General features: G+C 46.1%; 1 protein-coding gene across 3 annotated transcripts in view; it reads left to right on the top strand.

Moving 5' to 3' along the window:
* Positions 1–18632, top strand: part of SF3B3 (splicing factor 3b subunit 3) — a 702426-nt gene extending 683794 nt beyond the window's left edge. For all 3 annotated transcript variants that reach the window (XM_069654935.1, XM_069654943.1, XM_069654952.1), the window contains exons 25-26: positions 16678–16782; positions 17758–18632. In XM_069654935.1, coding sequence (XP_069511036.1) covers positions 16678–16782; positions 17758–17898 — 246 coding nt within the window. In that variant the 3' untranslated portion in view covers positions 17899–18632. The remainder of the gene's footprint in view (positions 1–16677; positions 16783–17757) is intronic.
* Positions 18633–26688: the final 8056 nt, after the last annotated feature.

Raw genomic sequence — 26688 nt, 5'->3', positions numbered from 1 at the left:
GGGGGCAGCAGCTTCCAATACCTAGCCCCGAAACACGAACACCCTACCGCTCACCATCAAAAATGAGGAAACATTCACAGGCTTCAAAAAACTGTTAAAAACCTGGCTTTTTAACCTTTACCAATAACAACCGCCATCACATTATATGTACATAGCTCTGTACTTGTATTTCTGATGTTTGTTAATCTGCTTAGAATCACATGCTGTGCATAGGTCCGACATCCAGTGGTCACTGCGGAGTATTGCATTTTGTTTTTGATAGTCGAAAAGGGGACGTCGACAAGGCGTGTCTGAAACACTATCCCTATAGTGACGTGCGTTGTACCCACAATCCCTCACGCGTCGAGGTCCCTCAGATTGTTTTTTTCCGCCCAGCTACTGGTCGCCTTTACGCGGAGCTCCTCGAGAGACATTGCAGATTTCATCTCCTCGACCTTTGGTCGTTTTCTTATTAATATATAACACATAGATCCATCCCTCGACGCAGTTGTGAAGCTTTTTCTCTGCCGAGCAAGATCTTCGACGGAGGGGACGAGCGGAGGAGATCCTTCGGCGCTGCCGAACACGTGGCCTGGCCTCGCAGGCCAAATACAGTAGGCAGAGTGGGGTCGTAGGACATCTCTTGTTTCCTTTCTGAGAATGCCTTTCCCTTTCCCCTTCCTTTCCCTTGGGGTCGTTATCACGATTTACTGCCTCAGCTATGGAGAGGACACCCTTTAGGTTTTGCCCGCGTTGCAAGGGCAAGTTCACCTGGAAGGACAAGCATTCACGGTGTAACCGCTGCTTGCCCCCTCGATCACGAGGAGGAGGGTTGCACGGCTTGTCGGCTTTTTAAGCCAAAGACTCTAAAAGACCGTAGGGTCAAGAGGTGGGCGGCCTACGCCATGTCGAAGGCCGATTCCTCACCTGCCGCCGCTACCACCAACAGTGACGAGGAATGTGATAACACGACCTCCGCTGCGGAAGTCGTAGACCCCTCTAAAGAGCGCTCGCGCTCTTCGTCGTCTGTCCCCGGCCCCGACGGGCTCGGCTCACGCCCTGCTTATGGGGATGAACACCCCGGCGACACCAACACACACGATACCTCCCATAAGCACACAACCCACGGCTCTTCTTCGTCGAAGACGAAGAAAGCATCAGCGCCCAAGGAGACGCAGGTTCCACCGGCAGCCTCCTCGGACTGTTCAGGTTCGAAGCCCTCTCGCAACGGCAGCCGCGACCAGCGACTGGGCTTTCGGCAAATAAGGGCGCCGCCCCAAACCATCGCCCGGCGCGCACCAGCAGAGAGCGCACGCCGCCGTAGAACGATCGACACCCGTAACGTCGAAACCACAGCCCTCCTCTGACAAAGTAACGTCAAAACCACAGCCCTCCTCTGACAAACTAGTCGTAGAGAGCTTGGCGAGGATCGTTGTAGCCGACTCCCAGAAGCGTACGCCGAAAGACACGTCGAGCGCTACGCAAAGGTGGAAAGACACGCCGAAAAGGCCCGAAGGAAGACAGGGACTACCCCCTTCAGTCGGGGGGACTCCCAGCACACCGGAAGGCTTTTCTGACGGCGACGGGAAACTTTCCTCGACGTTATGGGAGAGGTCGAGCCGTTTTCAGACGGAAGACACTAATTTTCCCCCGCTAGACTGCTCAGGGGTACCCCATGAGACCATTGAAAGGCTCCATCTCTGCATGGAGAGGATGGAGAGGTTTATGGAGACCCAGAACCCTCCCACTCCCAAGAGAACAAGAGAAGGGCCTCAGGAGGACCCCAGGGCTAAATATCCGAGACTATTCAACCCCTCCCTGCAGGACACAGCCTCAGATTTCCATAATGTGTATGACCTCACTGGTGAGGAGCAATACTTGGAGGAGGAGGATGAATTTGTGGACGATGAAGAGGGACAGAACCAGGAGGAAGGTCTGGAAGACAACCCAGACATGGTAGGAGAAGGCTTCGGAGAAAATCCAGAAGAAGGGCCTTCACATCCCTGGCAGTTCCCATCAGTATATTCGGACACTGATGTCCTGAACCTAAATCCTCCTGACAATTCACCTGTTAGGAACACGTCTCCCATAGACGATCAGCCCACATTCAATGCCCTGTTGCGCAGGGCAGCAGCACATTTCGAACTGGACACTGGGGAGGTCTCTCCTGAAATAGACCTTGTGGAAAGAGTAATTAATGAGAAACCCCCGGTCAGCCAGACCATTCCCCTCCTCGCTTCAGTGAAGAGAAGAATCATCCCTTCGCTATCCACGCCCGCACTAATCAGAGGAGTTAATCCAAGAATTGAAAAACTTTTCACTCCTTCATCCTCAGACCCGCTGTACATCAGGGCACATGCTATTCCTGACTCCCTTGTAGTAACTAATACAAGGAAGAGGGCAGGGGTGCCGCTGTCCACCAGCGAGGCACCACCTGACAAGGAGGGCAAGAGATTATATGCCCTTGGAAAGAGAGTCACATCCTCGGCTGCCTTTTCTGCAAGAATTGCGAACAACAATTCCTTGCTAGCTAGCTACGCGGACGCGCAGTGGGCCAAACTGCGCAAAGACGCCGAAGAAGCGCCGGAACCGCTACGGACACGCCTGCTATCAACTATTGGCGAGGGAACCCAGGTCAACCAGAGCATTGTGAAGAACTCTCTGGATGCTGCAGAGACAGCGGGACGTTCCCTGGTTCAGGGAATACTCCTAAAACGCCATGTATGGCTGCGTAACTCAGGTTTCAAACCGGAGACACAGGCGTCTTTAATAAATAAACCTATTGAAGACTCAAACCTCTTCGGGAAAGCGCTGGATGAGGCTCTGGAGATGGCTAAAAAAGAGTTTGATACTATCAAAACTCTTGACCAGATCTCTAAGCCCACTACCAGACGCGGCTATGGCAACAAACGCTTTTTTCGTGGCCAACGCCAACAACAGAATCAGCAGCAACAGTACCCTGCCACCAATTACTAGACCAATAGTGGGCAGTACAGACAAAGAGGCCAGCGCCGTGGCAAAGGGAGAGGTCGGGGCTCCACCCCCAGAGGCTCCCAAGCCCCCAACAACACCAAGTGACGCGAAGATTTGCGTCCCCTCCCATGCAACACCGGTTGGGGGCCGGCTAACATCCTTTCTTCCAGCATGGGAGGGAATAACATCAGACCGCAGGGTACTTTCCACCGTAGCCCACGGATACTGCATCTAATTCAACGGTTCCCCAACATACAGACCCCCGAGGGGACGACGCATGACACCAGAACACCTTGCCATCCTTCTCCAAGAAGTAGACCAACTGCTGGAAAAAGGAGCCATAGAAGTCGTGCCTCTATCTCAGGTAACGGAAGGTATTTATTCAGTGTACTTCCTTGTATCCAAAAAGGATCTAACCATGCGCCCTGTATTAGATCTGCGCCCAGCGAACAAGTTTGTCAAACTCCAGAAGTTTCGTATGGTGACCTTACAGGAAGTGATCAACCTGCTATCACAAGGCGATTACATGACAACACTAGACATGAAAGATGCATACTTTCATGTTTTAATGTTGCCAGCGCACAGAAAATACCTCAGGTTCATGATAGGGCAAACACTACCAGTTCAGAGTGCTACCCTTCGGCATAGCATCTTCACCAAGGGTATTCACGAAGGTACTGGCAGTGGCAGCGGCCCACCTGCGCAGGTTGTCCATCCCAGTTTACCCTTACCTCGACGACTGGCTCATAACAGGGGATTTTTACGAAACATGCTTCTCCAATACCCAAAAGACTGTAGACCTTTTGTTCCAGCTGGGCTTCTCCATCAACGAAAAGAAGTCCAGCCTAGACCCCAGCCAGATCAAACAATTCTTAGGGGCTCTAATTCAAACAAAGGACAGCCTCGTCTTCCCCTCCAACGAGAGGGTCCAAAACATGCTGTTTCAGATCCCTCAATATGTGGCCGGTCGAGAGGTGACGGTACGCAAAGCAATGCGCTTGCTAGAAATGATGGCGTCGTGTATTTATTTGGTACCTCACGCGCGCCTGTGGTGTCAGGCCAGCGGACTATGGGACGATCTAGTGGTGGTCTCGCAGGCCTTGGTTCTCTCGCTACGGTGGTGGACAAAGGAAAACCTGGTAAGAGGGAAACCCTTTTCCACACCCGCAGCGGAAGCCACTCTAACCAGAGACGCATCCCTCACAGGATGGGGGGGGGGGGCTCACCTATCCCATCAGACTGCTCACGGAGTGTGGACTCCGAACGTAGCATCCAAACACATAAATCTACTGGAGCTACTAGCTGTGTTCAAGGCGCTAAAAGCCTTCCAGGAACACCTAAAAGGCAAAACAGTGATGGTCCTTACAGACAGCACCACAGCCATGTACTACATCAACAAGCAGGGGGGCACCCATTCTCCAGGACTGTCCAAACTGGCCCAAAATATTTGGAAGTGGGCTCTCAAACAAAACATGTTCCTACTGTCACAACATGTACCAGGGGAACTCAATCTGCTGGCAGACAAACTCAGCAGAGATTTCCCCCTGCCCGAAGAGTACGAATGGCGACTGCACGAAGACATCGTCTTCGACGTCTTCACGCAATGGGGATTCCCAGAAATAGACCTGTTTGCAACCCTGGAGAACTCACAATGCCAAAGTTACGCCTCCAGGTACCCCCAGAACCAATCCAAGGGGAACGGTCTGTCGATTCAATGGTCAGGGAAATTTGTTTACGCTTTTCCCCCCCGACTCCCCTTCTCAACAAGGTTGTGCACAAGATGCACCAGGAACAAGTGACCATGATACTGGTGGCCCCAATGTGGGCCCGACAGCCATGGTTCGCTCACTTGATGGAGATGTCTCTATCTCCCCCAGTGAAACTCCCCTGCCCGTACAACATGCTGTCACAAGACAAGGGCAGGACTCTGCATCCATGCCCCCAGAACATGAATTTAGCAGCCTGGCTCCTGAGATCATAGAATTTGGACATCTACAGCTCCCGCAGAGATGCATGGACATCCTCAGGGAAGCCAGAAAACCTAACACTCGCCACTGCTATTCTAACAAGTGGAAGAGATTTGTCATCTGGTGCAGAGGAAAGAGCATCAACCCGATTGACTGCTCTCCCACACATATTGTTCTATACCTGACCCATTTATTGGATTCAGGTCTAGTGTTCAATTCCATTAAAGTCCACCTAGCGGCACTTTCTGCATACACCACTTCCCAACTCAAAGTGTCGTGGTGGAAGATCCCTGTTATAAAGGCCTTCATGGAGGGAGTAAAGAGAATACACCCCCCCGATAGCTGACCCAGCTCCCGGATGGGACCTTAACGTGGTACTTACCAGACTCATGAGCTCACCATTTGAACCCATGCACAAAGCATCTCTTAAGGACCTCACTCTTAAGACTGCTTTTCTAATAGCTATCACCTCCATCAGGAGAGTAAGTGAACTACAGGCTCTTTCTGTTCTAGACCCCTTCGTTACAGTTCACAGAGATAAGGTGGTTCTACGCACGCACCCAAGGTTTGCACCGAAATTCAGTTCGAAATTCCACGTAAACCAGTCTATAGAACTACCAACGTTCTTTCAAAATCCTTCCAACTTGGGAGAAAAAAGTCTGCACACACTGGATGTGCGCAGAGCGGTCATGTTCTACATGGAAAGAACCAGACCACTGAGGAAGACTAATCAGTTCTTCGTCTCGGTGGCAGCAGGAAGAGAAGGGGATGCAGTTTCAAAGTCCACTATTTCTAGATGGATTGTTCAATGCATCACTCTCTGCTATACTCTTGCTAAGAGAGAACTGCCCTTTAAGCCAAGAGCACACTACTCGAGGCACGGGGGCATCCATAGCATTCATTGCAAATGTTCCCCTTGAGTCCATCTGCAAAGCGGCTACCTGGAGTTCTGTGCACACCTTTACAAAACACTACTGTCTAGATGCACACTCGAGATCTGACTCCCAGGTGGGACAGGCAGTATTAAGACATCTTTTCTCTACTGTTCCTTCTCATAACCCACCGCCAACTCCGGGTACTGCTCGCTAGTCTATGCACAGCATGTGATTCTAAGCAGATTAACAAACATCAGAAGACAATGCATTACTTACCGTAAAAGCATTTCTGATGGTTGTATCTGCTTAGATTCACATGCGCCCACCCTTCCTCCCCGCTCGGATGGAAGGAACATAGACTTCCTTTTATATCTCTCTTTTCTGTACTCACGTCTAGAAGGCTCCCTCAGGGCAGAAAAAATACAAACAGAGGGACCTCGACGCGTGAGGGATTGTGGGTACAACGCACGTCACTATAGGGATAGTGTTTCAGACACGCCTTGTCGACGTCCCCTTTTCGACTACGAAAAACAAAATGCAATACTCTGCAGTGACCACTGGATGTCGGACCTATGCACAGCATGTAACTCTAAGCAGATACAACCATCAGAAATGCTTTTACGGTAAGTAATGCATTGTCATACCTCGCTGCATTGTAAATTACTGTTTTCATTTTCATATATTCTAAATTTTCTATGACCTGTTAATGTAACTGAGCCATAATGGTTCATTGAATGTATGCCTTATAAAGCTGTCTGTAACCTGGGCGTGTAACCAAATGCAATAAATAAATAAAAATAAACTCTGTAACCCTTAACCCAACCATCTAGGTTTTTCAAACATTAACACACCCAGGTAGCCCAAGGGGTACCATCAGTCTTGTTGATGGTCCTAAAGCTCTTAAGGTACTGGGAAGGAGTTTTCCCAAATCTAGCTATCAAAGCTAGCTTCACATTCTCATACTCTAGTCTTTCAAGTTCCCCCACCTCCATTACAGCATCAGTTGCAACCTGGGGTAGCCTAGACAAAAGCCAAGGAATCGACTCATTCCCTGTGAGATCCTGAATCCCATGATTATATTCAAAAGCACCCAACCAATCCAAAATATCAAGTTTCACATCATACAGACTCACTGCTTCTTTGGGCAGGCGAAGGCTTCTTTGGACCTAGAAGACTCTGGGATAGAAATGTTTTCAAGAGACAGTTTCCTCATTTCAAGAGCATGTTGCATTTCTAGTTCCCTGAGCTTGATGTCCTGATGTTTGGTTTCAGCTTGAATTTGCAATCTTTTGAACTCTAATTTAAGTCTCATTTTTTCAAGAGACACAAATTCTAGGCTCTGTGATGGACCTTGTGGGGTCCCAGTGGATACAGGTTGAAGCAAAAGGGCCTGTTGATGTAAATAGGGGGTCTCTTCCTGAGACTCCTGACTCTTCTAAGACATTAGAGTTAGACTCTGAATTAACTCTGAATTAACATCCTCATTTTCAGTTTCCACATTTCCTGGGTTAGTAGGTGTGACAGGCCTACTACCCAGACTTTGATGATTCAGCAATCTTGTAATCCGTTCATTTTTCTTTCCTTTAGCAGGGAGATTACTGACTTTACACATTTCTTTTAGATCTACTGTTAAAATGATCAGGGTTTCCTGGCTGAAGTTAACCATATTTGGCATGTTACAATTGCTGTTCTATTGGAGCTTAGCCTTGTGAAGGTTTTATATTGAACTAAAAGCAAAGCAAATACTCAATGTAACAACTCCACAATCTATCCTCACCGCTGTGCCAACAGTGTTGTGTACAGAATTGTGGTAGGACACTTACGGTGTACTAAAGCAATCTCAGCCTCCTGGCATTATGACCCAACTTTTGGTATAAGTCTGAACTACACAGGTTGGTAGTGCGGTGAAGCATCCAGGCTTGTCTCAAGAGGGGTCAATGTGAGCAGTAGAGTGGTTACACAAAGATTCACATTGACAGTTATTCAAGCAAACTCTTAAACTCAAGGTTTCTTGATAAAACAATTATCTATATATTATAGCTTTCTTTAGAAGGGAGCAATCTTATAGCAACACACAAATACCTTCAAAATACACTCTTAATTTCTAAATCAGCAAGCACCCATTGGGGATGCCACACACACACACACTTCCTACACCCTCGGGTGACATCAATTGTTGGGACACTGCGCATATTGATATGTTACTGTTGGCATTTAGAATAGCACTGAGATGTGTCAAAGAAAAGGTTACTCAGAACAAACAAGGGATCACAAATATTCTCAAGCAGGCTGTTGGGGAGAATTCTCATAAATGTGCTGATTCCCTCCATTTTAGAGACCCCAAGCAACTTTGCTGGGTTTTGAGGACTTGATTTTTTTACCTGGAAAGAGTGTGGGCCTTTTTTCCCACTCATGTATTTTGCTGTGCGTTTTACTTGTGTGTTCTTTGATTATGGAGTTTTAAGATAACCCATAGGGATATTTTCACGCGTGTTACACCGCACCCTCAGTGCAGTAACACAGGTATGTCTTTTTAGACTTCCCAAAGGTTTAAATACCTTCTCTGGGATAAACTACTCTTTCTGTGCGCTGTTTGTTGAAGCAGGTGAGCTCCCCACCCTGTAAGAGACGGGTCTGTGGTTAGAGGGGCTTCCACTGCGGGGGTGGTAAATGATTTACCTTTCAAGAGGTTCTCCCTCGACCACCACTGCAGTGAGAGTACGAGGGCTGGAGAGACAAACACTAGATCGTATCACTGTCCGCTGGCCTGACACCACAGAGCTCACCTGCTTCAACAAACAGAGTTTGGTTGTCAGACATAGCATCCAACCACATAAACCTGTTGGAACTGTTGGCAGTGTTCAAAGCACTAAAAGCTTTCCAGACACAACTGCAGGGGAAGACGATTCTCATCCTCACAGACAGCACCATGTACTATCTGAAAAAACAAGGGGGCACTCATTCTCCAGGGCTGTCCAAACTGTCACTGAACATTTGGAAGTGGGATCTCAAACGCAACATGTTCCAGGGGAACTCAATCTTCTGGCAGACGTACTCCGCAGAGTCTTTCCGTTACCCAGAGAGTATGAATGGCGATTACACAAAGACATCGTCTCCAACGTTTTCGCAGAATGGGGCTTCCCAGAGTTGGATCTGTTAGCAACTCTGGAGAATGCTCAATGCCAAGATTACGCCTGCAGGTACCCCCAGAACCGTTCCAAGGGGAACAGACTCTGGATAACATGGTCAAGGAAATGTGTTTACGTGCCCCCCCCCCCCCCACCCTGACTCCCCTTCTCAACAAGATTGTGCACAATATGCACCAGGAACCAGTCACAATGATACTGGGGGGCCCCATGTGGGCCCGCCAACCCTGGTTCGCTCATCTGATGGAGATGTCCCCATCTCCTCCAGTCAAACTGCCTTGCGCATACAACATGTTGTTGCAAGACAGAGGGCAGACGCTTCACCCATGCCTGCAGACATTGAACTTAGCGGCCTGGCTCCTGAGGTCATAGAGTTTGGGCACCTGCAGCTCCCTCAGAGATGTATGGACATTCTCAGGGAGGCAAGAAAACCGAACACTAGATATTGCTATTCCAGTAAATGGAAACGGTTGGTCATCTAGTGCAACTCAAAGAGCATTAACCCGATTAACTGCTCTCCCACACACATTGTTTTGTACCTAACTCACCTACTTGACTCAGGCCTGGGTTTTAACTCTCTAAAGGTTCACTTGGCTGCGCTTTCAGCCTACACTACATCACAACAGAAAGGGTCATGGTGGAAGATACCAGTTATTAAAGCTTTCATGAAGGGAGTGAAAATAATTCACCCTGCTATTTTTAACCCGGCTCCCGGAGGGGACCTAAACGTGGTGTTGGCTAGGCTTATGGGGGCTCCTTTCGAGCCCGTGCACAAAGCGAGTCTTAAAGATCTCACCTATAAGACTGCTTTTTCAATAGCGATTACCTCCATTACGAGAGTAAGTGAACTACAAGTGTTCTCAATCCTAGATTCCTTGGTAACAGTTCACAAAGATAAGGTGGTTCTACGCACTCACCCTATGTTCGCGCCTAAATTAATTTCCAAGTTCCATGTGAACCAATCTATAGAACTACCAACGTTCTTTCAAAATACTTCAAGCCTGGGAGAAAGAAACCTGCACACTCTGGATGTACGCAGAGCTGTCATGTTGTACATGGAAAGAACTCGACCACTAAGAAAAACAAATCAGTTTTTCGTTTCAGTGGCGGCAGGAAGAGGAGACGACGCAGTCTCCAAATCCACTATCTCTAGGTGGATTGACAAATGCTTCACACTCTGCTACAGTCTTGCTAAGACAGAGCTGCCCTTCAAGCCTTGTGCACATTCTACTCGAGGCACTGGGGCTTCCAAAGCATTCATTGCAAATGTTCCCCTTGAATCTATTTGCAAAGCGGCAACCTGGAGTTCTGTACACACCTTTACAAAACACAAGAATCTAAGCAGATACAACCATCAGAAATGCTTTTACGGTAAGTAATGCATATCTTCTGATGATTGTATCTGCTTAGGTTCACATGCGCCCACCCTTACTCCCCGTTCAGAGTAGAAGGAACATAGACATCGTACTACTTTCTCTCTATCTGTACTCCCTCACGTTAGTCATAAGGCTCCCTCACAGCAGAAAAAACTGAATCGGAGGGACATCGAAGCGTGAAGAATCTTGGGTACACTACATGTCACGTCAGGAATTGTGTTACAAGCACACCCATGTCGACGTCCCCTTTCGATCCTCGAAAGACAAGATGCAATAATCTGCGATTAACACGAGATGTCGGACTATATGCACAGTGTTAGGGAGCAGAGGAGACCTTTGCCCAGCACAACTCATCAAAGATGCTGCACGAGACCTAGCACTGTTCATCACAAAGTTGATTAATGCCTCCTTTACCACGGGCACCATCCCGAGCAACCTAAAAGAGTCTTGGGTGCTCACTCCCCTTAAAAAAGGCAACTTTAGACCCGGCTATACCAACTAATTTTAGACCGATAACTACCGTACCGTTCCTCTTGAAGATTCTGGATAAGGTGGCATATATCCAAATCCAGAACCTCCTGGAACAAAACCAACTACTAGGCTCCCGCCAATCTGGCTTCCGTCCACTCCACTGCATGGCACAGAAACTGCATTGAATTGACCTAAAAGCCCAAATAGACAAAGTACGAGATTCTGGAAAACCAGCACTTCTCCTGCTATTAGACTTATCTGCCACATTTGACTTAGTGGATCATAAAGTCTTGTGTAACCACTTAGATACAGCAGCACACTTCTTCACTGAGGCTATAGTGTGGATCCAATCATTCCTTAGTGACCGTACCATGAGGGTCTTTTCACCTACAGCAGCTGCAGACCCCATCACCTGCGGCGTGCCACAGGGATCTTGCGTTTCACCAACGCTATATAACATTTTCACTAATCCCCTGTTTGATTACCTGGACCATCTGGGTATCACGTACACCAACTACCCTGATGATACCCAGATCCTCCTCCCACTCACAGGGGATTACGAAAAGGATTTAGCTCTAGTGAACAAAATTTACAGCATCGTTCAGGCATGGATGGCAACCCACGGCTTATGCCTGAACGATGATAAAACGGAGCTTCTCATCCTAGGTACCGCTTCCCTCATTAATAAACTAAGTACAAACTACTCCTCCTTCATCATCGATGAAAACTGCATACAAGTAGCCAAAGAAGTAAAAACGTTAGGTATTTACCTTGACTCCACCTTATCATTCTCCAAACAGGTAAACTCCCTAGCCTCATCAACAGTTTACACATGTAAACTAATTAGAGCAGGAAAACAATTCTTATCTCAGCACAGTTGTCTAACATTAGCCAGAGCCCTAATCATCTCCAAATTAGACTACTGCAACGCATTGTACATAGGAGGCACCAAATCCACCATTAACAAAATTCAGATACAGCAAAACAATGCCCTCTGAGCTGCATTGAACATTCCCAAGAGAGAACACATCTCGGAAACAAGAAGGAAACATAAATGGCTCTCCACCCACGAGAAAATCAGGCTCAAAACCGCATCCCTCACATATAAATCACTTCATAATAAAGCCCCACAATATTTAAAGGACAGATGCACCAGAACACATTCCACAAGACAAACTAGACTAGCCAACACCAACCGCCTCCAAGTACCCCGATTTAAACTTGCCACCATAAGTGGAGCTAGCTTCCCAGTCAAAGCTGCTCAATTGTGGAATGACCTACCCATCACTGTGAGGCTAGAACAATCTTTTACCAAATTCAGGCAAAATGTGATCAACTGGTTGACGACAACAAATGTTAAATGAATGCATGAACTTGTTCCCACTTGACTGTTACCTGTCACATGTACTACACACCTGTACCCAATGACCTTTGTAACCTGTTAACCGTGCTGTAACCTGTAACCGTGCTCTAAGCTGTACATCTTCTTACCTTTTGCGCCCTTATACTCCAGGGTCTGGTGCGCATAATAAATACTAAACTAACAAACAAATTCTCAAAAATGTGCTAATTCCCTTCACCTTAGAGACCCCCAGCAACTTTGCTGGATTTTGAGGACTTTCTTTTTTTACCTGGAGAGTGTGACCCTTTTTCCCACTCTCTCCTATATTTTGAAATGTGTTGCACACCCTATGTTGAAATAGAGTGCTTGAGGGTTTACTTAGTATCAACTGTGTCTAGATACTCATGTAGCAGTCAAATGCTACCCTTTCCTCTCGAAATGGCTGGTGGCAGCGGTTTTACAACGTATTACCATGTTTTTTCCCGACCGCGAACACCGGTAGCGTTCAATCGCGGGAGCCATGTTTTTCAAGATGGCGTCTGAGCCCCCTCGGTAAAAACAGGTCCTGGGAAAGGTGCTTCTAGAGTTTTGCTCTGCACACCAAACCAGGTTTGGTTCCTTAGTTCATTCGCCTTTGGCGGGCTTCAGGACTGAAGACCGCCTCTGGCACCAGAGTGTCTTGGGTGGGCAGGTAGTGAGGGAGGTGCCCAAAACTCCCTGTACTTAGTCTCCTAGGAGACCCAAATGCACTCTGTGGCGATTGACTGGCTAGCTGACTGTCCGGCAAGGACAGCCACCCTGCTGCGTGAGTGACGGCTAGGCTGGAATGAATGGGAGAGAACTGAATAAAAGGCGAGTCTTGGCTTGGAAAGCAGAGTCGACCACTGGAACGAAAGAACCGAAGACCAGCTTGAAGAGGACAGCTGCTGCAACTCCTGGACCGTTAGTTTGCCCGGTGAAGCCCTGCTGCAGGTCCGACTCGCTAAATTCATCTCGACAGAGAAGCCCTGAAAGGACTACTTCTACCTTTTGAGTTGGTGGGACCAATCAACTGGACACTAAGCCACCTGGATACTATTCTCGGAGCTGGTTGTATTTTCCTCAGAGTGCTGCAGGAAACCGAATAAGCATGGAGAGGGACACTAACCTGTGTGCTTTATTACAGCTATCGGGATTGAAGATTTGCCAGTACCCAGATTTTTTTTTTACCAGTGTAGTGTAGGAGTCCCCCCGACGTCCTCCCTCTTATCCCCACGACTGAGGCCCAGGAACAGCGAGATCTGCAGGAACTGCCAGGAACAGATGTCACCAGCTGCATCTCTTTCTTCATTTGGAAAGGTACTGTAAAACCAGCCAAAGAGTATTTACCTCCCGCGGTGAAAGTGCTTGAAACTTTCCCAGCTCACAGGCCTAATCAGCTTGTGACCCAAACAAATGATTCTTCTTGCTACAAACTATTCCTAAGAACTGTTGGAGACACTTCTCCATTTATCTACCAGAACTGCTTTGTCCTATCCAAGACTTTAGCCCATTGACCTTGGCCTAGCCTATTGAATTGAATATCGGCACTGCCTAAGAAATAACTGTTTTCTTTCTATGTTCTGATAACAAATGCCTTTTTGCTCCTCCTTCAGTACTGGAGTACATTTGTGTGTGATTATATTGCCTCCTTCCTATCAATGTTTTATAACTGACAGTTAAATAAATTAATAAGTATTTAACAAAGAAACCTTGAGTGTAAGAGTTTATTTGAACACCTTTGATTGTACACCTCTGTGTAACATCATTACAGCTCACATTCCCTCTTGAGCTAAGCCTGGCTGCTCAGCTCCGCTATCAAAACTGTGTGGTACAGACATATACCAAAGGTTGGTTTTGCTTACACCTGTACTCATAGTTGTGTGTAGTGGTCCCAAAGGGTATGGCCTACTAACTTTGCCTGACACACAGCATGTGAATCTAAGCAGATACAATCATCAGAAATGCTATTACGGTGAGTAATGCATGTCATTACACCCCAAGGTCCAACTCCCCTAGAACAATGGTGTTATCCTGAATAAGAGTTATAGGTTTATACTGTTCCTAATATCTAGATTTCACTAGATCAGAAAGGTATATTGTCCAGTTGATATTACTATGTGTTCTTTTTTTCTTTTTTGCTGAGCGTCACAGTACAACTGATGGTATTACTGAAAGTAATCTAAAATTAACCATTGGTTTTTACTTCCCAAGAATAGGTGTGACCTATCCTGAATGTGTATGAAAAGGTTTGACTTAACTAGACTACTGTTAGTTTTCTAAATAAGGTATATGCTTTGGTCTGTGAACTTTAAAACTTACTGTTGTGTTATTATAATGTTGGTTAATTATAATGTGATGGTACTTTTTCCCCCCAAGAGTTATCTGGGCCTACTTGTATTTAAATAAACCATGTATTTTTACAATACATAGTGTTTCAGTGTTTCTTTTGGGCCATTTGTATTACAATTTCTTTGTACTGATTGTACAGCCCTCTCTCTCGCCTAAGATAACATTAGCCTGGCTGCTCTTTCTACTTTACCATGAACTCAGGTGGTACAGCCTTGTACTTAGAGTGGAGTCTTGTACTGCCTCAGTTGAAAGGTTTTACTAAGCCTTCAGAAAAAACTGCTGGTATTAAGTATAACTGTTGTAAGGTGGCTTTCATAGCTGGAGTAAGTCATCCTTGAATGGTGCATATTTGTGGAGAGCCAGAACTACTTGTTACTGAATATTCTGTTCTAATTCCAACCAGCGATTGGTGTTGGGGTGAAGATTGTATTCTAGTGTCGGAGCCAGCACGGCTGCGAGGAAATGAAGCCTGGTAAATTCAGACCGCCTTTGGAAAAGGGCATGATGCAACGTGGAACTGTTGGAAGCCCTTGCCCATATAAATTGTAGTGTTTGTGACTGCATGTTGCTCATGTTTTTCATGAATGGCAATTGGTAGGGGATAACATATTTAGAACAGCCTGGTTTAAGAGGGATTGTTGTTCTCAGACTGTAAATCTTCAGGCACGTACTTGCTTTCAAACCTCTTGATTATTATCCAAGCTATGCATTTGGCACTCTCCTGAGGGAGTGTTAACACATTCACTAGATCATGTTCCAGCATGTGTTCAGCAAAAGTTACTATCCCTCAAGAAACCAGTCTCTATTTGCTCAGATGACATTGCCTCATGAACAAGTAAATTGTAGTCAAATTGTTAGTGAGGTAGACTCAAACTAGAATATATCTGCTGGGTTCTTTTTTCCTAGTTATGCATATATGCCTTCCAATATGTACTACCTTGTTCGGAATCGCCTGAAAATGAAAAAGTTGAAAATAGCAGGCCCAAAAGGGTGAATTATTTTAATCGAATTTGTCAAATATTTTTTGCACCTGTTTACCAAACAAATAGATGGGGGGTTGGTGAGGGAATACATTATGGTATGGAGAATGTGGGAAGTGGGGCTGCGGGGGGTCTCCCCCCGCATTTAAAATGGAAAAAAGTGCACAAAAAAGACTCCACTTACGGAATTCAAATTAAAATGCATTGTCTTTTCGGTCTTATTTTCTTCGATATAACATTACATTTGTTATGCGCACTATTGACCCTCGGGCATAAAGGCGCGGACTACAAGGAAGGACAGACAACACCGACAAGAGAGGCAACAAGAGAAGGGGAGGTCCAGTAAGCCTTGAAGGAGATTTTCTGGGATCCCAGTCAGAAGACGGGTACAGTTGGAAGTATCCCTATCTTAGAAACGTTGGGCAAATAAGAGGGTCTTCAATTCCTTCTTAAAAGTAAGGAGAGAAGAGTGACTCCTCAGTCTTATGGGAAGTTTATTCCAAAGAGAAGGGGCCTTCACATTAAATGCTCGCTTTTCCACCTTTGATGTCTTACATCTTGGCTGTATGATCAGGTTTAAAGATCGTGATCTAAGAGATCTTTGGTTACACTTGTTTTTATGTGCTGTTGTAAATACGCTGGCATTATTTGAAGCCTGTATTTAAAAACAATAACTAGTTAATTCGGGCTTCAATAGGAAGCCAATGCAAGGAGCGTCTAGCCTCGGTTACATGGCTGTGCCTGGGGAGTCTGAGTACTACTCTGACCGCCCAATTCTGGGCGACCTGTAGTCTGTGCAATTCTCGTTGACTGATGCCCAGCAGGAGGCTACAGGAATAATCCAATTTAGCACCACTTATTGCCCTAGCGGAGATCCGTTTGTTCATGCTCCTTCCTTGCTGATACTTTGATATGCGTTTCCCATTGAGCCCACCCCCGCTCCACTTGTGTCAAAGATCAGGTAAATTAATGGACAAATAAGGATAGCGTGGATTTAGAAGTAGAGAAAAATCATGGTGGCCTGATGTTACGTGAAAGGTATAAGGGAGGGAATGAGTTGAGTGATCAAAGTGTAATAGCATGAATGATGGATATGTTGGAGGATGTCAGAGGGGAGTGGAGGATATTAGTGAATAAGATTTCTGGGTGCACAAGACTAACAATGTGTGTTCTTGTGTATTGTTTTCTCTGGTTTTAGGATCATGACTTTTTCCAGCATGTGGAGATGCACTTGAGGTCTGAGCATGCCCCCCTCTGTGGAAGGGACCACCTCAGCTTTCGGTCGTATTACTTTCCGGTTAAGGTAGGTGCATCATGAATAATTAGCTGATATGCAGTAACGCAGGCTTTTACGGTCCTTGTTCCCCTCCTTTAGCTGTTGAACATAGCAATGGTTGCTGTCACCCATTTCTTGGGGACAACCAAGCAAAATGCTGTTGAACATCTATTCTGTGTTTTACCTTTACCTGGGCTGCCATGGCCTTAGTCTGCCTGAAGCTGTGGTTTCGCTCACCACAAGGTACTTGCTGTGCTTTGGGTGGCAGATGGAAACCAAAGTGTGGTGTGCATGTTGCAATGTGCAAATTTTTGTAATGACTTTTTATTACATTTTTTTAGTTAGATCAGGCGGGAAGGGGAGAGTTACCCTAATTTCACTTTTGCATGCTTTTTTGTTGGCACTAACATTGGTTTTCATTAAGAAATCTTCCTGTTATACAACACAGCGTACAGCCTGCCTCATATAACACTCTCTCTCCCCCCCCTTCTACGTCTGTGAAAAAGTGAACATCTGCAGTATTGGCAAAAAAAAAATCAAGGCTACGAATATGGGTACCTGCATAGCTTCAGAAGTCTGCTTGGAAAGCAAGCAACTAATTTTCCTAAACATATTCATTTCAACTGCTCATGGAATCCTCGGGCAGTTGTCAGTTAGGGAAGAACTCCTTCGCTAACTATTGTAATGTCTGCCTGTAAAAGAGTGAGGCAGTGATAATTCCATGTGCGGTTTAAAAGAACATGTTTGGGGAGAATCCTTTTACTTTCAGTTTCCAAGCATAGTGAAGCAGGCTTAAAAAAACACCCTTGAAACATAGGATTTAATTTTAACTAATGCATGTTAAAATGTGTAGCTTCCTGCTCTTCGCTGGCCTGCATCTCCCTTCCCCAAACCCTGAAACCTCTGCCACTTCAAGTAGTTAAGACCGTAAGTAAATGGTAGTTTTTGGAGCTGCTAAGAATATGGTTGTATGGACTGATGCCCGTTTACTTTCCCCAACAGAATGTGATCGACGGAGACCTGTGCGAGCAGTTCAACTCCATGGATACAAACAAGCAGAAGAATGTGGCAGATGAGTTGGACAGAACGCCCCCGGAGGTCTCCAAGAAACTTGAAGATATCCGTACCCGTTATGCCTTTTGAGATTCTGGAAATTGCGCTAAACTTGCAGCGCTACTTGGACTTGTCAAGAACTTTGTTTTCCAGACAGACACTTTTAAACATTTCTTTACTGACTTGTGGCTCCTGGCCTTGATATTTTAAGTCATGGACAAAAAGCAACACTGTGGCAAAATTGCTCCAAGACTCACGGAAAAGAGAACAGTTGTCAATCTCTCCACATCAGAGTATAAAGGAGTTCTGATTACAGGTTGAGAAGCAGAAAAAGATGAGTTGGCTTGTTTGCCCCCACTTGCTGGAGAATCAGGGGTATGAATGGCCTACAGTCGATAGAAGGTGGTTAGCTAGGCCTGACATGGTAGTGGAGCCCTCACTTAAGTTGCAGAGGTCAGCACTGGAGCTTGCACAGGAAGGGACCATTGCAGAACAGTAAAAGTATGAACATTCTGTCTCGTCCTTGTGAAGCTAGAAGTTCTCCACATTGCATTATAACTTATGCAGGATCCCCTGTAAAATGACTGCACTCTGCAAAATAGCTATAAGTGATTCATTGTTCGATGCAAGTGGCTAGTGCGAGTCAGTGTATTTGCACAGCTCCCCCTTCACGCTCCTGTTCTTGTTTGGGCTCACCTGCCGCTTTTTTTTTTCTTGTAAATATTATTTTGTACAAATGAAGAAACTTGTTTTGAGAGGGGGGACATGAAATGCAGTGTGTTTTTGAGATGACCCAAACAAATTAAAGAGACACATTTTTAGAATTGTTTGAGTTCACTTTCTTTCAAGAATGCAAGTGTTTTTAATGCCCACTTTGCTTGTAGTCTTTGTGCTCTACCCACTTATCCAAACTGGCACAGAGAGCCCTATAAGTGTGATTTGCTATCTGTGATTTTTCTTTATACTTATCATTGCTATAAGGTAAATGTTAATGCTTCACTCTCGCTGTGCTAATGCTGCAGTCTTCGTTTGTGCCTCTACTGACGCCTTTCTCCTGACTTTCTTCTCACTCAACTCAATCTCTTGCTCATATGATGCTTGACTAAAGTGAGGTTGTGGGTATTATGGGGATAGGGAAGAACCTTTCTTCACTGCATGCTGTGAAGTGGCAGCACCTTGCTCTCTTTAGGTGGCACTGTTACTATTTCCATGTTTTCCTAGTTTCCTGTTTTTTTCTCCATCTTTTTCTCTCTAGGGAGGCATTTTAAAAGTTGTGTATTTATAGGATGTTATGTTATGAAGATTTTCTGCAGCAACAAATAATCATCATTGTATTAGTCAGTCTGCTATGTTGTGCGCAAAGGCTATATTGTACCCCCACCAGGGTTCTCCAGACTGTTGTCTCTCGGGGGAACAGAGGGGGGGAAGCACAAGGGATAGGGTAAATATTAAAGTTGAACAGGGATACAAGACAAAGGCTGGTTAGTGAAAATGTGAGATCTTTGTGATAGCTTGGCTGCATAATGCTCCAGTTATGCATGTAACATTAGTTGTAGATAAAGTTTACTGGACTCATTTAACAGTGTATGTAGATCAGAGAGCAGTTGCTTGAGGTCCGATTTATAGAAAATAGATATTATATTGTAGTGCATGTTTGCTGGATGAACTAGATGTACTAGAGCGAAAACCCCCTTAGAGCACGGTTAGGACGGTTTTTCTTAAGTCCTACCAGACTACATAAAAGCCATTTTGAAGGAATTGTGTCCTCCGACGTATTCCTTATCTTGATAGATTCACTTCCAGCTTGCTGGCCTCGGAAAAAATGTTCAGTAGAGGGCGCTGCGCGTCGACGTCCCTCGAGTTGGTGTCCCTCGACAGCCTCCGTATCAGCGCCGACGTCATCATGCGTATTAATAGACTCACGCAGCGTCCGTTGCTCAGTTCCGTTTTTCCACGCTTCGTGGGTCTCGGAATCGTGTTGCTCAGTTCGTTAATCGAGTAGATTCTACTTATTCCTCGAGTATCTTACTCTTTTCGATGGCTTCCTAATCTACACCGTCGACCCCACGGTCCGGCTTCAAAAAGTGTTGAGATTGTGGAAAGAAAATGTTGTTGACGGATCCTCACAGGATCTGTTTATGGTGCCTGGGATCGGAGCACCATTGTTCAGAATGCGAGGACTGCATGTACATGACGGCGAAAGCCTTGAAGGAGCGTAAGTGGAAGCTCGAAAGAGGTAAGACTGTTAAAACCTCTACTCCTTTGAAAGTTTCCTCGACAGAGTTGAGACATTCGTCTCCTCGCCATCACAGGAAACATTCTCGTTCGAGGTCTGAGGTCTCGAAGCAGTGCCCATCACTCTTCGAGATCCAAACATTCGAAAAAGAGGCGTTGAAGATCTCCCTCTTCTTCTGTTTCCCCGGAAAGGGTCACCTGCCCCACAAAACACAGCTCTCCAGCTAAGTGGGAGAAATTCCGTAAAAAGATGCTTAGCGTCTTTAAGAAAGCGGTCTCGACCCCCTCGGAGATGGCTAAAGGTGATACCCTGTGTGAAAGCCCCAAAAAACCGAACCGCTGCAAGTCGTTGCACCTGGCGAAAGACTGCTCGAGAGCGTCACAAACCCTCGAGCAAAGGCAGTAAGACTGCGTCATCGACGAATTCGTCGAAGGCCCCTTCGACTCATAATTCTGCGTCATCGACGCCATTATCGAAGGGCCCATCGACGCATAGATCGGTCGAATCGACGCTGTCCTCAACGCCGATAAAGGAGAAACCTACGGCTGTCACTACCTCGCAGTCAGTAGTCCTACCGAGGGCTTCCACCATGACCTCAAATGTCGTCGATAACCTCGACGACTCCGAGTAGGATTCCGATCCTCTCGAGTTCTTCGAGGTCGCTTCATACCTTTTCGATGCCTTTTTCGGTTTCTTCGAAGCCTTTGACTTCCGCATCGACAACGTTGATGTTTTCTCAACCGGTTACTACAAGCTTGGCCCCTTTTGCTTTAGAAATGGGTTTTAAGCCTTTTCCAAGGTCAGATTATTTCAGAGTCTTGTCCTATATTTATGAAGAAGCTGAGGATTCTGATCAGGAAAGACCTTTTGGGTTGCAGAGAACTACAACACCTGTACCAGAGGAATTTATCTCTGAAGAAAATAGGTTGAAGGACCTTCAAGAGTCCTTGCATGATGCAAGTGGGTTAGATACTTCCCCAGAAGTAGAATTTGCCAAACAAGACCCAGGGGAACATGCTGAGACCACTTATAGAACTTTAATGGCCAGAATAATAGAATTCATGGGTTGGTCTACACCTTCACCTACTTTTCAACAAGATGATTTTACAGACATCCTAATTAAAGGCCCACAGGAAGATCCTGTGGTTCCATTCCATACTGCATTACAGAGGAAAATATCGACCAACTGGGAATAAGGTATCTGCTTCTGACCCTGAATATTTGTCCAAACATCCAACTCCAGAGAGTCTGGTTGTTCAAGCAGCAACCTCATCGAACAGTAGATCTGCATACCCTACTGTTCCACAAGACAGGGATGATAAGAGATTTGACGCTATGTCAAAAAAGGTCTTGTCTGCGTGTAGCATGGCGCTTAAATCCATTAATTCTACTTGTACGCACGCAAGATTCAGCCATACACGTTGGGAGTGTGTTTCATCAGCGGCTGACTGCCTCCCGGAAGGAGAAGAAAGGGAAGCTTTTCTGAACATCATTAAAGATGGTAAAGACGCAATGTGCGAATCCCTTCAAACTGGCATTGATTCTGCTGACAGTATCAGCAGGGCCATGGCGGCAAGTACCACAATCCGCAGATTTGCGTGGTTGCGAAAGTCTGGTTTTGCTCCAGATGTACAGGCCAGACTTTTGAATATGCTCTTCTTTATTTGGTAAGAAGGCTGATGACAGCCTAGAGAAGTTACAAACATCCAAGGCAGCAGCAAAATCCCTTGGAGCTGCAATCCGTCAAACTCCCTATCGCCCCTCAGGAAACTCTTGGAGAGGTAGGTCCTTTCGTTTTTATTCCGCATTCGGAAAAGGCAGAGGACAGCCGGCTCAAAGAGGCCAAAAGAAATTCACCTGAGGTGGACGGGTTAAAAGTACAAAAGCCGCAGCAGGTGCCTCTTTACCCTCGGCATCTGCATCAGCCGCCTCTAAACCACTCTGAGGACTCTCCTCACAAGACACCAGTAGGGGGCAGGTTAACTCAACATTTGACGGAATGGCAGGCTATTACGTCACATGCTTGGGCATTGGAGACAGTTGCCCAAGGTTACTGCCTGCCTTTTCCACGCACCCCTCAGTCATCCAACAGGGAACAACTCTTTGAAGTTTCCAGACCCGCTCCTTTTGCAGGAGTTTCTAGACCTGCTGGAGAAAGGTGCCATAGAACTGGTACCTGTAGCGGAGAGGAACAATGGTTGGTATTCCCCCTACTTCTTGTGACCCATCTTGGACTTAAGAAAATTGAACAAATTCCTCAGGAAGGACAAGTTCAAGATGGTAACTCTCTCAGATCCTTCAGGCCCTACAGCTTCAGGACTGGCTGGTATCTCTAGACCTTCAGGATGCTTATTTGCATGTGCCAATCCATCTCAAACACAGAAAATACCTGAGGTTCCCAATTGGCAACTCCCACTATCAATTTCGAGTTCTGCCATTTGGGCTGACCTCCGCCCGAGGGTCTTCACCAAGCTAATGTCGGTAGTGGCTGCAAGTCTAAGGAGGGAAGGGATCCACGTCTACCCCTACCTAGACGATTGGTTGATCAGAGCAGTATCTTCGGAACAAGCTCAGATCCAACTAGGTTATGTCTGCCACTTCCTTCACAAATTGGGCTTCTCCCTCAATTTAAAGAAGTCACAGATGATACCATCACAGAGACTCCAGTTCATCAGAGCGGTCCTGGACACTTCCCTGGGGAAAGCCTCGCCACCAGAGGTAAGGGCTCAAGATATTCTGCAGATGGTCACCAAGTTTCAAAATGCCCAACGTCTCCCAGCCTTCTACTTTTTGAGGTTGCTAGGCCTCATGACATCCTGCATTTTCCTTGTGCCAGAGGCTCGCCTGAGAATAAGATCTCTCCAGTGAGCACTAAGAACTCGGTGGTTGCAATTCTCAGGAGAAATGACAGATCTCCTTCAGGTTCCGGATAAAGTGGCTTGAGTCCTTCAGTGGTGGGCCTGTCGGGAGAACATTTTGAAAGGAGAACTGTTTTGGCAACCATGGCCGGAGATAACAGTAGTCACAGATGCCTCACTCACGGGGTGGGTAGCCCATGCCAACGACTTGACCATCAGCGGTCATTGGTCTCCATCGGAGTCCAGACTGCCTATCAACCTGTTGGAGCTGAGAGCTATTAGACTAGCGCTGAAGGCTTTTCTGCCATCTGTACAAGGGAAAAATGTCCTAATAAGGACGGACAATACAGTGGCCATGCACTACCTCAACAAAAGAGGAGGCGTAGGATCACTGCCACTGTGCAGAGAGGCGATGCAGCTCTGGTTTTGGGCAATTCAAGAAGGAATCTCTCTATCGGCAGTTCACTTAGCCGGAGAGAAGAACTTGACAGCGGACGCTCTGAGCAGGCAGAGCAGAGTCTCTCACGAATGGGAGATAGCTCAGGAAGTCCTTCAAGAGATCTTCGCCCTTTGGGGAACCCCTCAAGTCGATCTGTTGCCACCAGTATCAACAGGAAGTGCGATCAGTTTTGTTCAAGGGAATTTCCCATTAGAGGAGCTCTAGGGGATGCGTTCGTAGTGGACTGGGAGTTTCCACTTCTGTACGCGTTTCCTCCAGTCCCTGTCATTCCTCAGATGATCAGGAGGATGAGAAGATTCCAGAAGACTATGATCCTAATTGCCCCAGACTGGGCCAGGAGAACGTGGTACCCGGACCTTCTGGACATGTCCATCTGCCCTCCGATTCGTCTTCCACACAGGGAGGATCTTCTCTCACAGAAGGGAGGTCAGGTTCTCCATCCAGACATCAGAACCCTCAAACTTCACGCTTGGTTTCTGAAAGGTTGAGATACAAGGATTGGGACCTCCCAGATGACGTCATGGAGGTGTTGCTTTGAGCCAGAAGGCCAGCAACAAAGACTTTATACCGCTGCCGTTGGAACAAATTTTGCAGCTGGTGTAGAGAAAAGAATATTGACCCCCTTTCATGTGGTACACGAATGGTGTTATCCTTTCTACTCCTATTTGGCGAATTCAGGTCTTCTAGTTGGTACGATCAAGGGCTACCTCGCAGCGCTATCGATCTTCAAGCGCACTGCAGAGAAGCCATCATATTTCAAATTACCCTTAGTATTACAATTTCTGAAGGGGTTAACTAATGTCTAATCCCCGAGACCATTCCAAGTTCCCTTAATTTCCTGATGGGTACTCATTTTGAACCACTCCACTCTTGTTCGTTAAGGTTTCTCACCCTTAAAACTGTCTTATTAGTGGCTTTGACATCTGCCAGGAGGGTGGGCGAATTACAAGCCCTATCTTGTAAACCCCCTCATACAATTTTTCACAAAGACAAAATTGTCCTGCAATTGAATCCTAATTTCCTCCCAAAGGTGGTTTCTGAATTCCACATCACTCAGAATATAACCTTACCCTCATTCTATCCTCCCTTCCATCCAGGGAAAGAGGAAGAGAGGCTACATAGGTTGGATCCAAGGCGAGCCTTGAGTTTTTATATCTGCAGACTTGCTAGGATTAGGCAAGCAGACCAACTGTTCCTAGGTTGCACAGGGCACAAATTAGGATTGCCAATCACAAAACAGACCATTTCCAGATGGATTATTTTAGCCATTCTAGAATGTTACAAACTGGAGGGAAAGAGCCCCCTCAAAATCTTAGGGCTCATTCAACCAGGGGTATCGCATCCTCTTCGGCCCTCCAAAGAGGGGTACCAATTCGAGACATATGTGCGGCTGCCACATGGTCGTCCGCACATAACTTTACAAAATTCTACAATCTGGATTCCTCCTCTAGCCAAGACACTAGATTTGGCAAAGCTGTGTTACACTCTGTTCACTCTTAAAGGTGAATGACAATTTTACTCCCACCTCAGTTTACACACCACGGCTATGGGAGTCTATCAAGATAAGGAATACGTTGGAGGACACAATCCCTTCGAAGAACAAGTTACCTCTTAACTGGTAACGTTCTCCCGATGGGATGTTCTTCCAACGTATTCCTTATCGCCCATCCATCCCCTCGGTAAAACTTCCCTTGTGGTTGCAGCTTGCACTCCTTCAAGGTCAATAACCAATTCATACACAGCTAATTTCAAGCTTCAAAATAGAACTGAGCAACGGACGCTGCGCAAGTCTATTTATGCGCATGGTGGCGTCAGCGCCGATACAGAGGCTGTCGAGGGACACCAACTCGAGGGACGTCGACACGCAGCGCCCTCTACTGAAAAAATGTTCCGAGGCCAGCAAGCTGGAAGTGAATTTATCAAGATAAGGAATACGTCAGAGGAACATTCCATCGAAAGAAAGTTACCAGGTAAGAAGTAACTTGTTCGTCTGAGACAGTACATAAGCTCCACTCTTAGTATAAGACTGTACCAGCTCAGAGTGTTTTGGTATCATGGACGGAGCAGCCAGGCTTATCTTGGGAGGCAGAGACGGCTGTAGCTTGGTACAAAGACATTGTAGCATACATATGGTCCAAAGAAACACAAACAGTGAAAGACATTGTAAAACATAAAGGGTTTATTTAAATAAAGTAGACCAAGATCATTCTTGGGTAAGTAAGTACTACATCATATAAACCCAATCATAAAAAACAACTCAATCCCTATGGTATGCAAACCAAGGTATAACCTTATTTAGAGGAGCAAGAAGCAAGTCAAGGTCATTAATTGAATTGTTTTGATACCATGATATAAGTTACCCAAATGTTTATTTTGTCTAAAAACAATATCAATTGAGTTCAGCCATCATTCTAGTGGGGTACGCACTTGTAAATTGTATCACACTGTGAATAACATGGTTTTTATATGTAATATTTGTTACTCACTTTTACAATGTGAGATGTAAGATGTATCTCGCCTTTTGATTTTGAGTTTCGTTATGCACAAACTAGTAAAACTTTCCACTTTGGATATTAACCAATTTATCAATGGTAAAAACTGATTGATAATTACATTGTCTTGTGTGTGCCCAGAGACTTGCCCGTCAATGTTTTCGAAGGACCTTTTCTCTATACTTTAGTGTGATCTTGTCGCTAAGATCTGACTGGGAGCACTTAAATCTTACATAATCAAATCAGTTGTTGAACCCTCAACTATTGAGTGCACCTCTACCCTCTATCTTATTTCAAAATTTTGTTTCACCAAGTGCTTTTGGGCTAACGATTAGTATCAAGCGCACTGTGCGAATGGAGTCACCCTCCCTCCACCCCTCTGGACCCAGCCCTTGTCCCTCCTCACTCCCGACCCCTTACCCTGATTGGCTAACCACTGCTCTTAACCCTCCCTTGCAGGGCAGCCCTCTGCCTAGGCATTCTCAGCGGCCCAGGGCAAAGGGCAGTCACCCACATAAACCTAGCCTAACCACCAACCGCCTACAAACTTCTCAACGACGCATACAATGTAAGAAGCACCGTGCTCCAGCCCATCCAGCCGGCTCAACACGCTGACCCCAGAGTAGGACCTGCAGAAAGCACCCCTCCTAACTCCACGGGCACACTGTTGGAGCCCAACCATCCCACCTCAAACACAAGGTGGCTGCTCAGGCAAAACTATGCCTGCAATTCACCAGTGCCAGCTTGCTGCAGCAACCAGACTCTCCCTTCCGAGAACCAGACCTCCGTCAACTTGCATCAACGGATAAGGTAGGAACAACTTCCCACTGATAT

The sequence above is a fragment of the Ambystoma mexicanum genome, chromosome 1p, assembly GCF_040938575.1.
Source record: "Ambystoma mexicanum isolate Mex_15411 chromosome 1p, UKY_AmexF1_1, whole genome shotgun sequence".
NCBI lineage: Eukaryota > Metazoa > Chordata > Amphibia > Caudata > Ambystomatidae > Ambystoma > Ambystoma mexicanum.
Note: the sequence above shows the minus strand (reverse complement) of the source record. Positions and strands in the feature narration are given on the sequence as shown.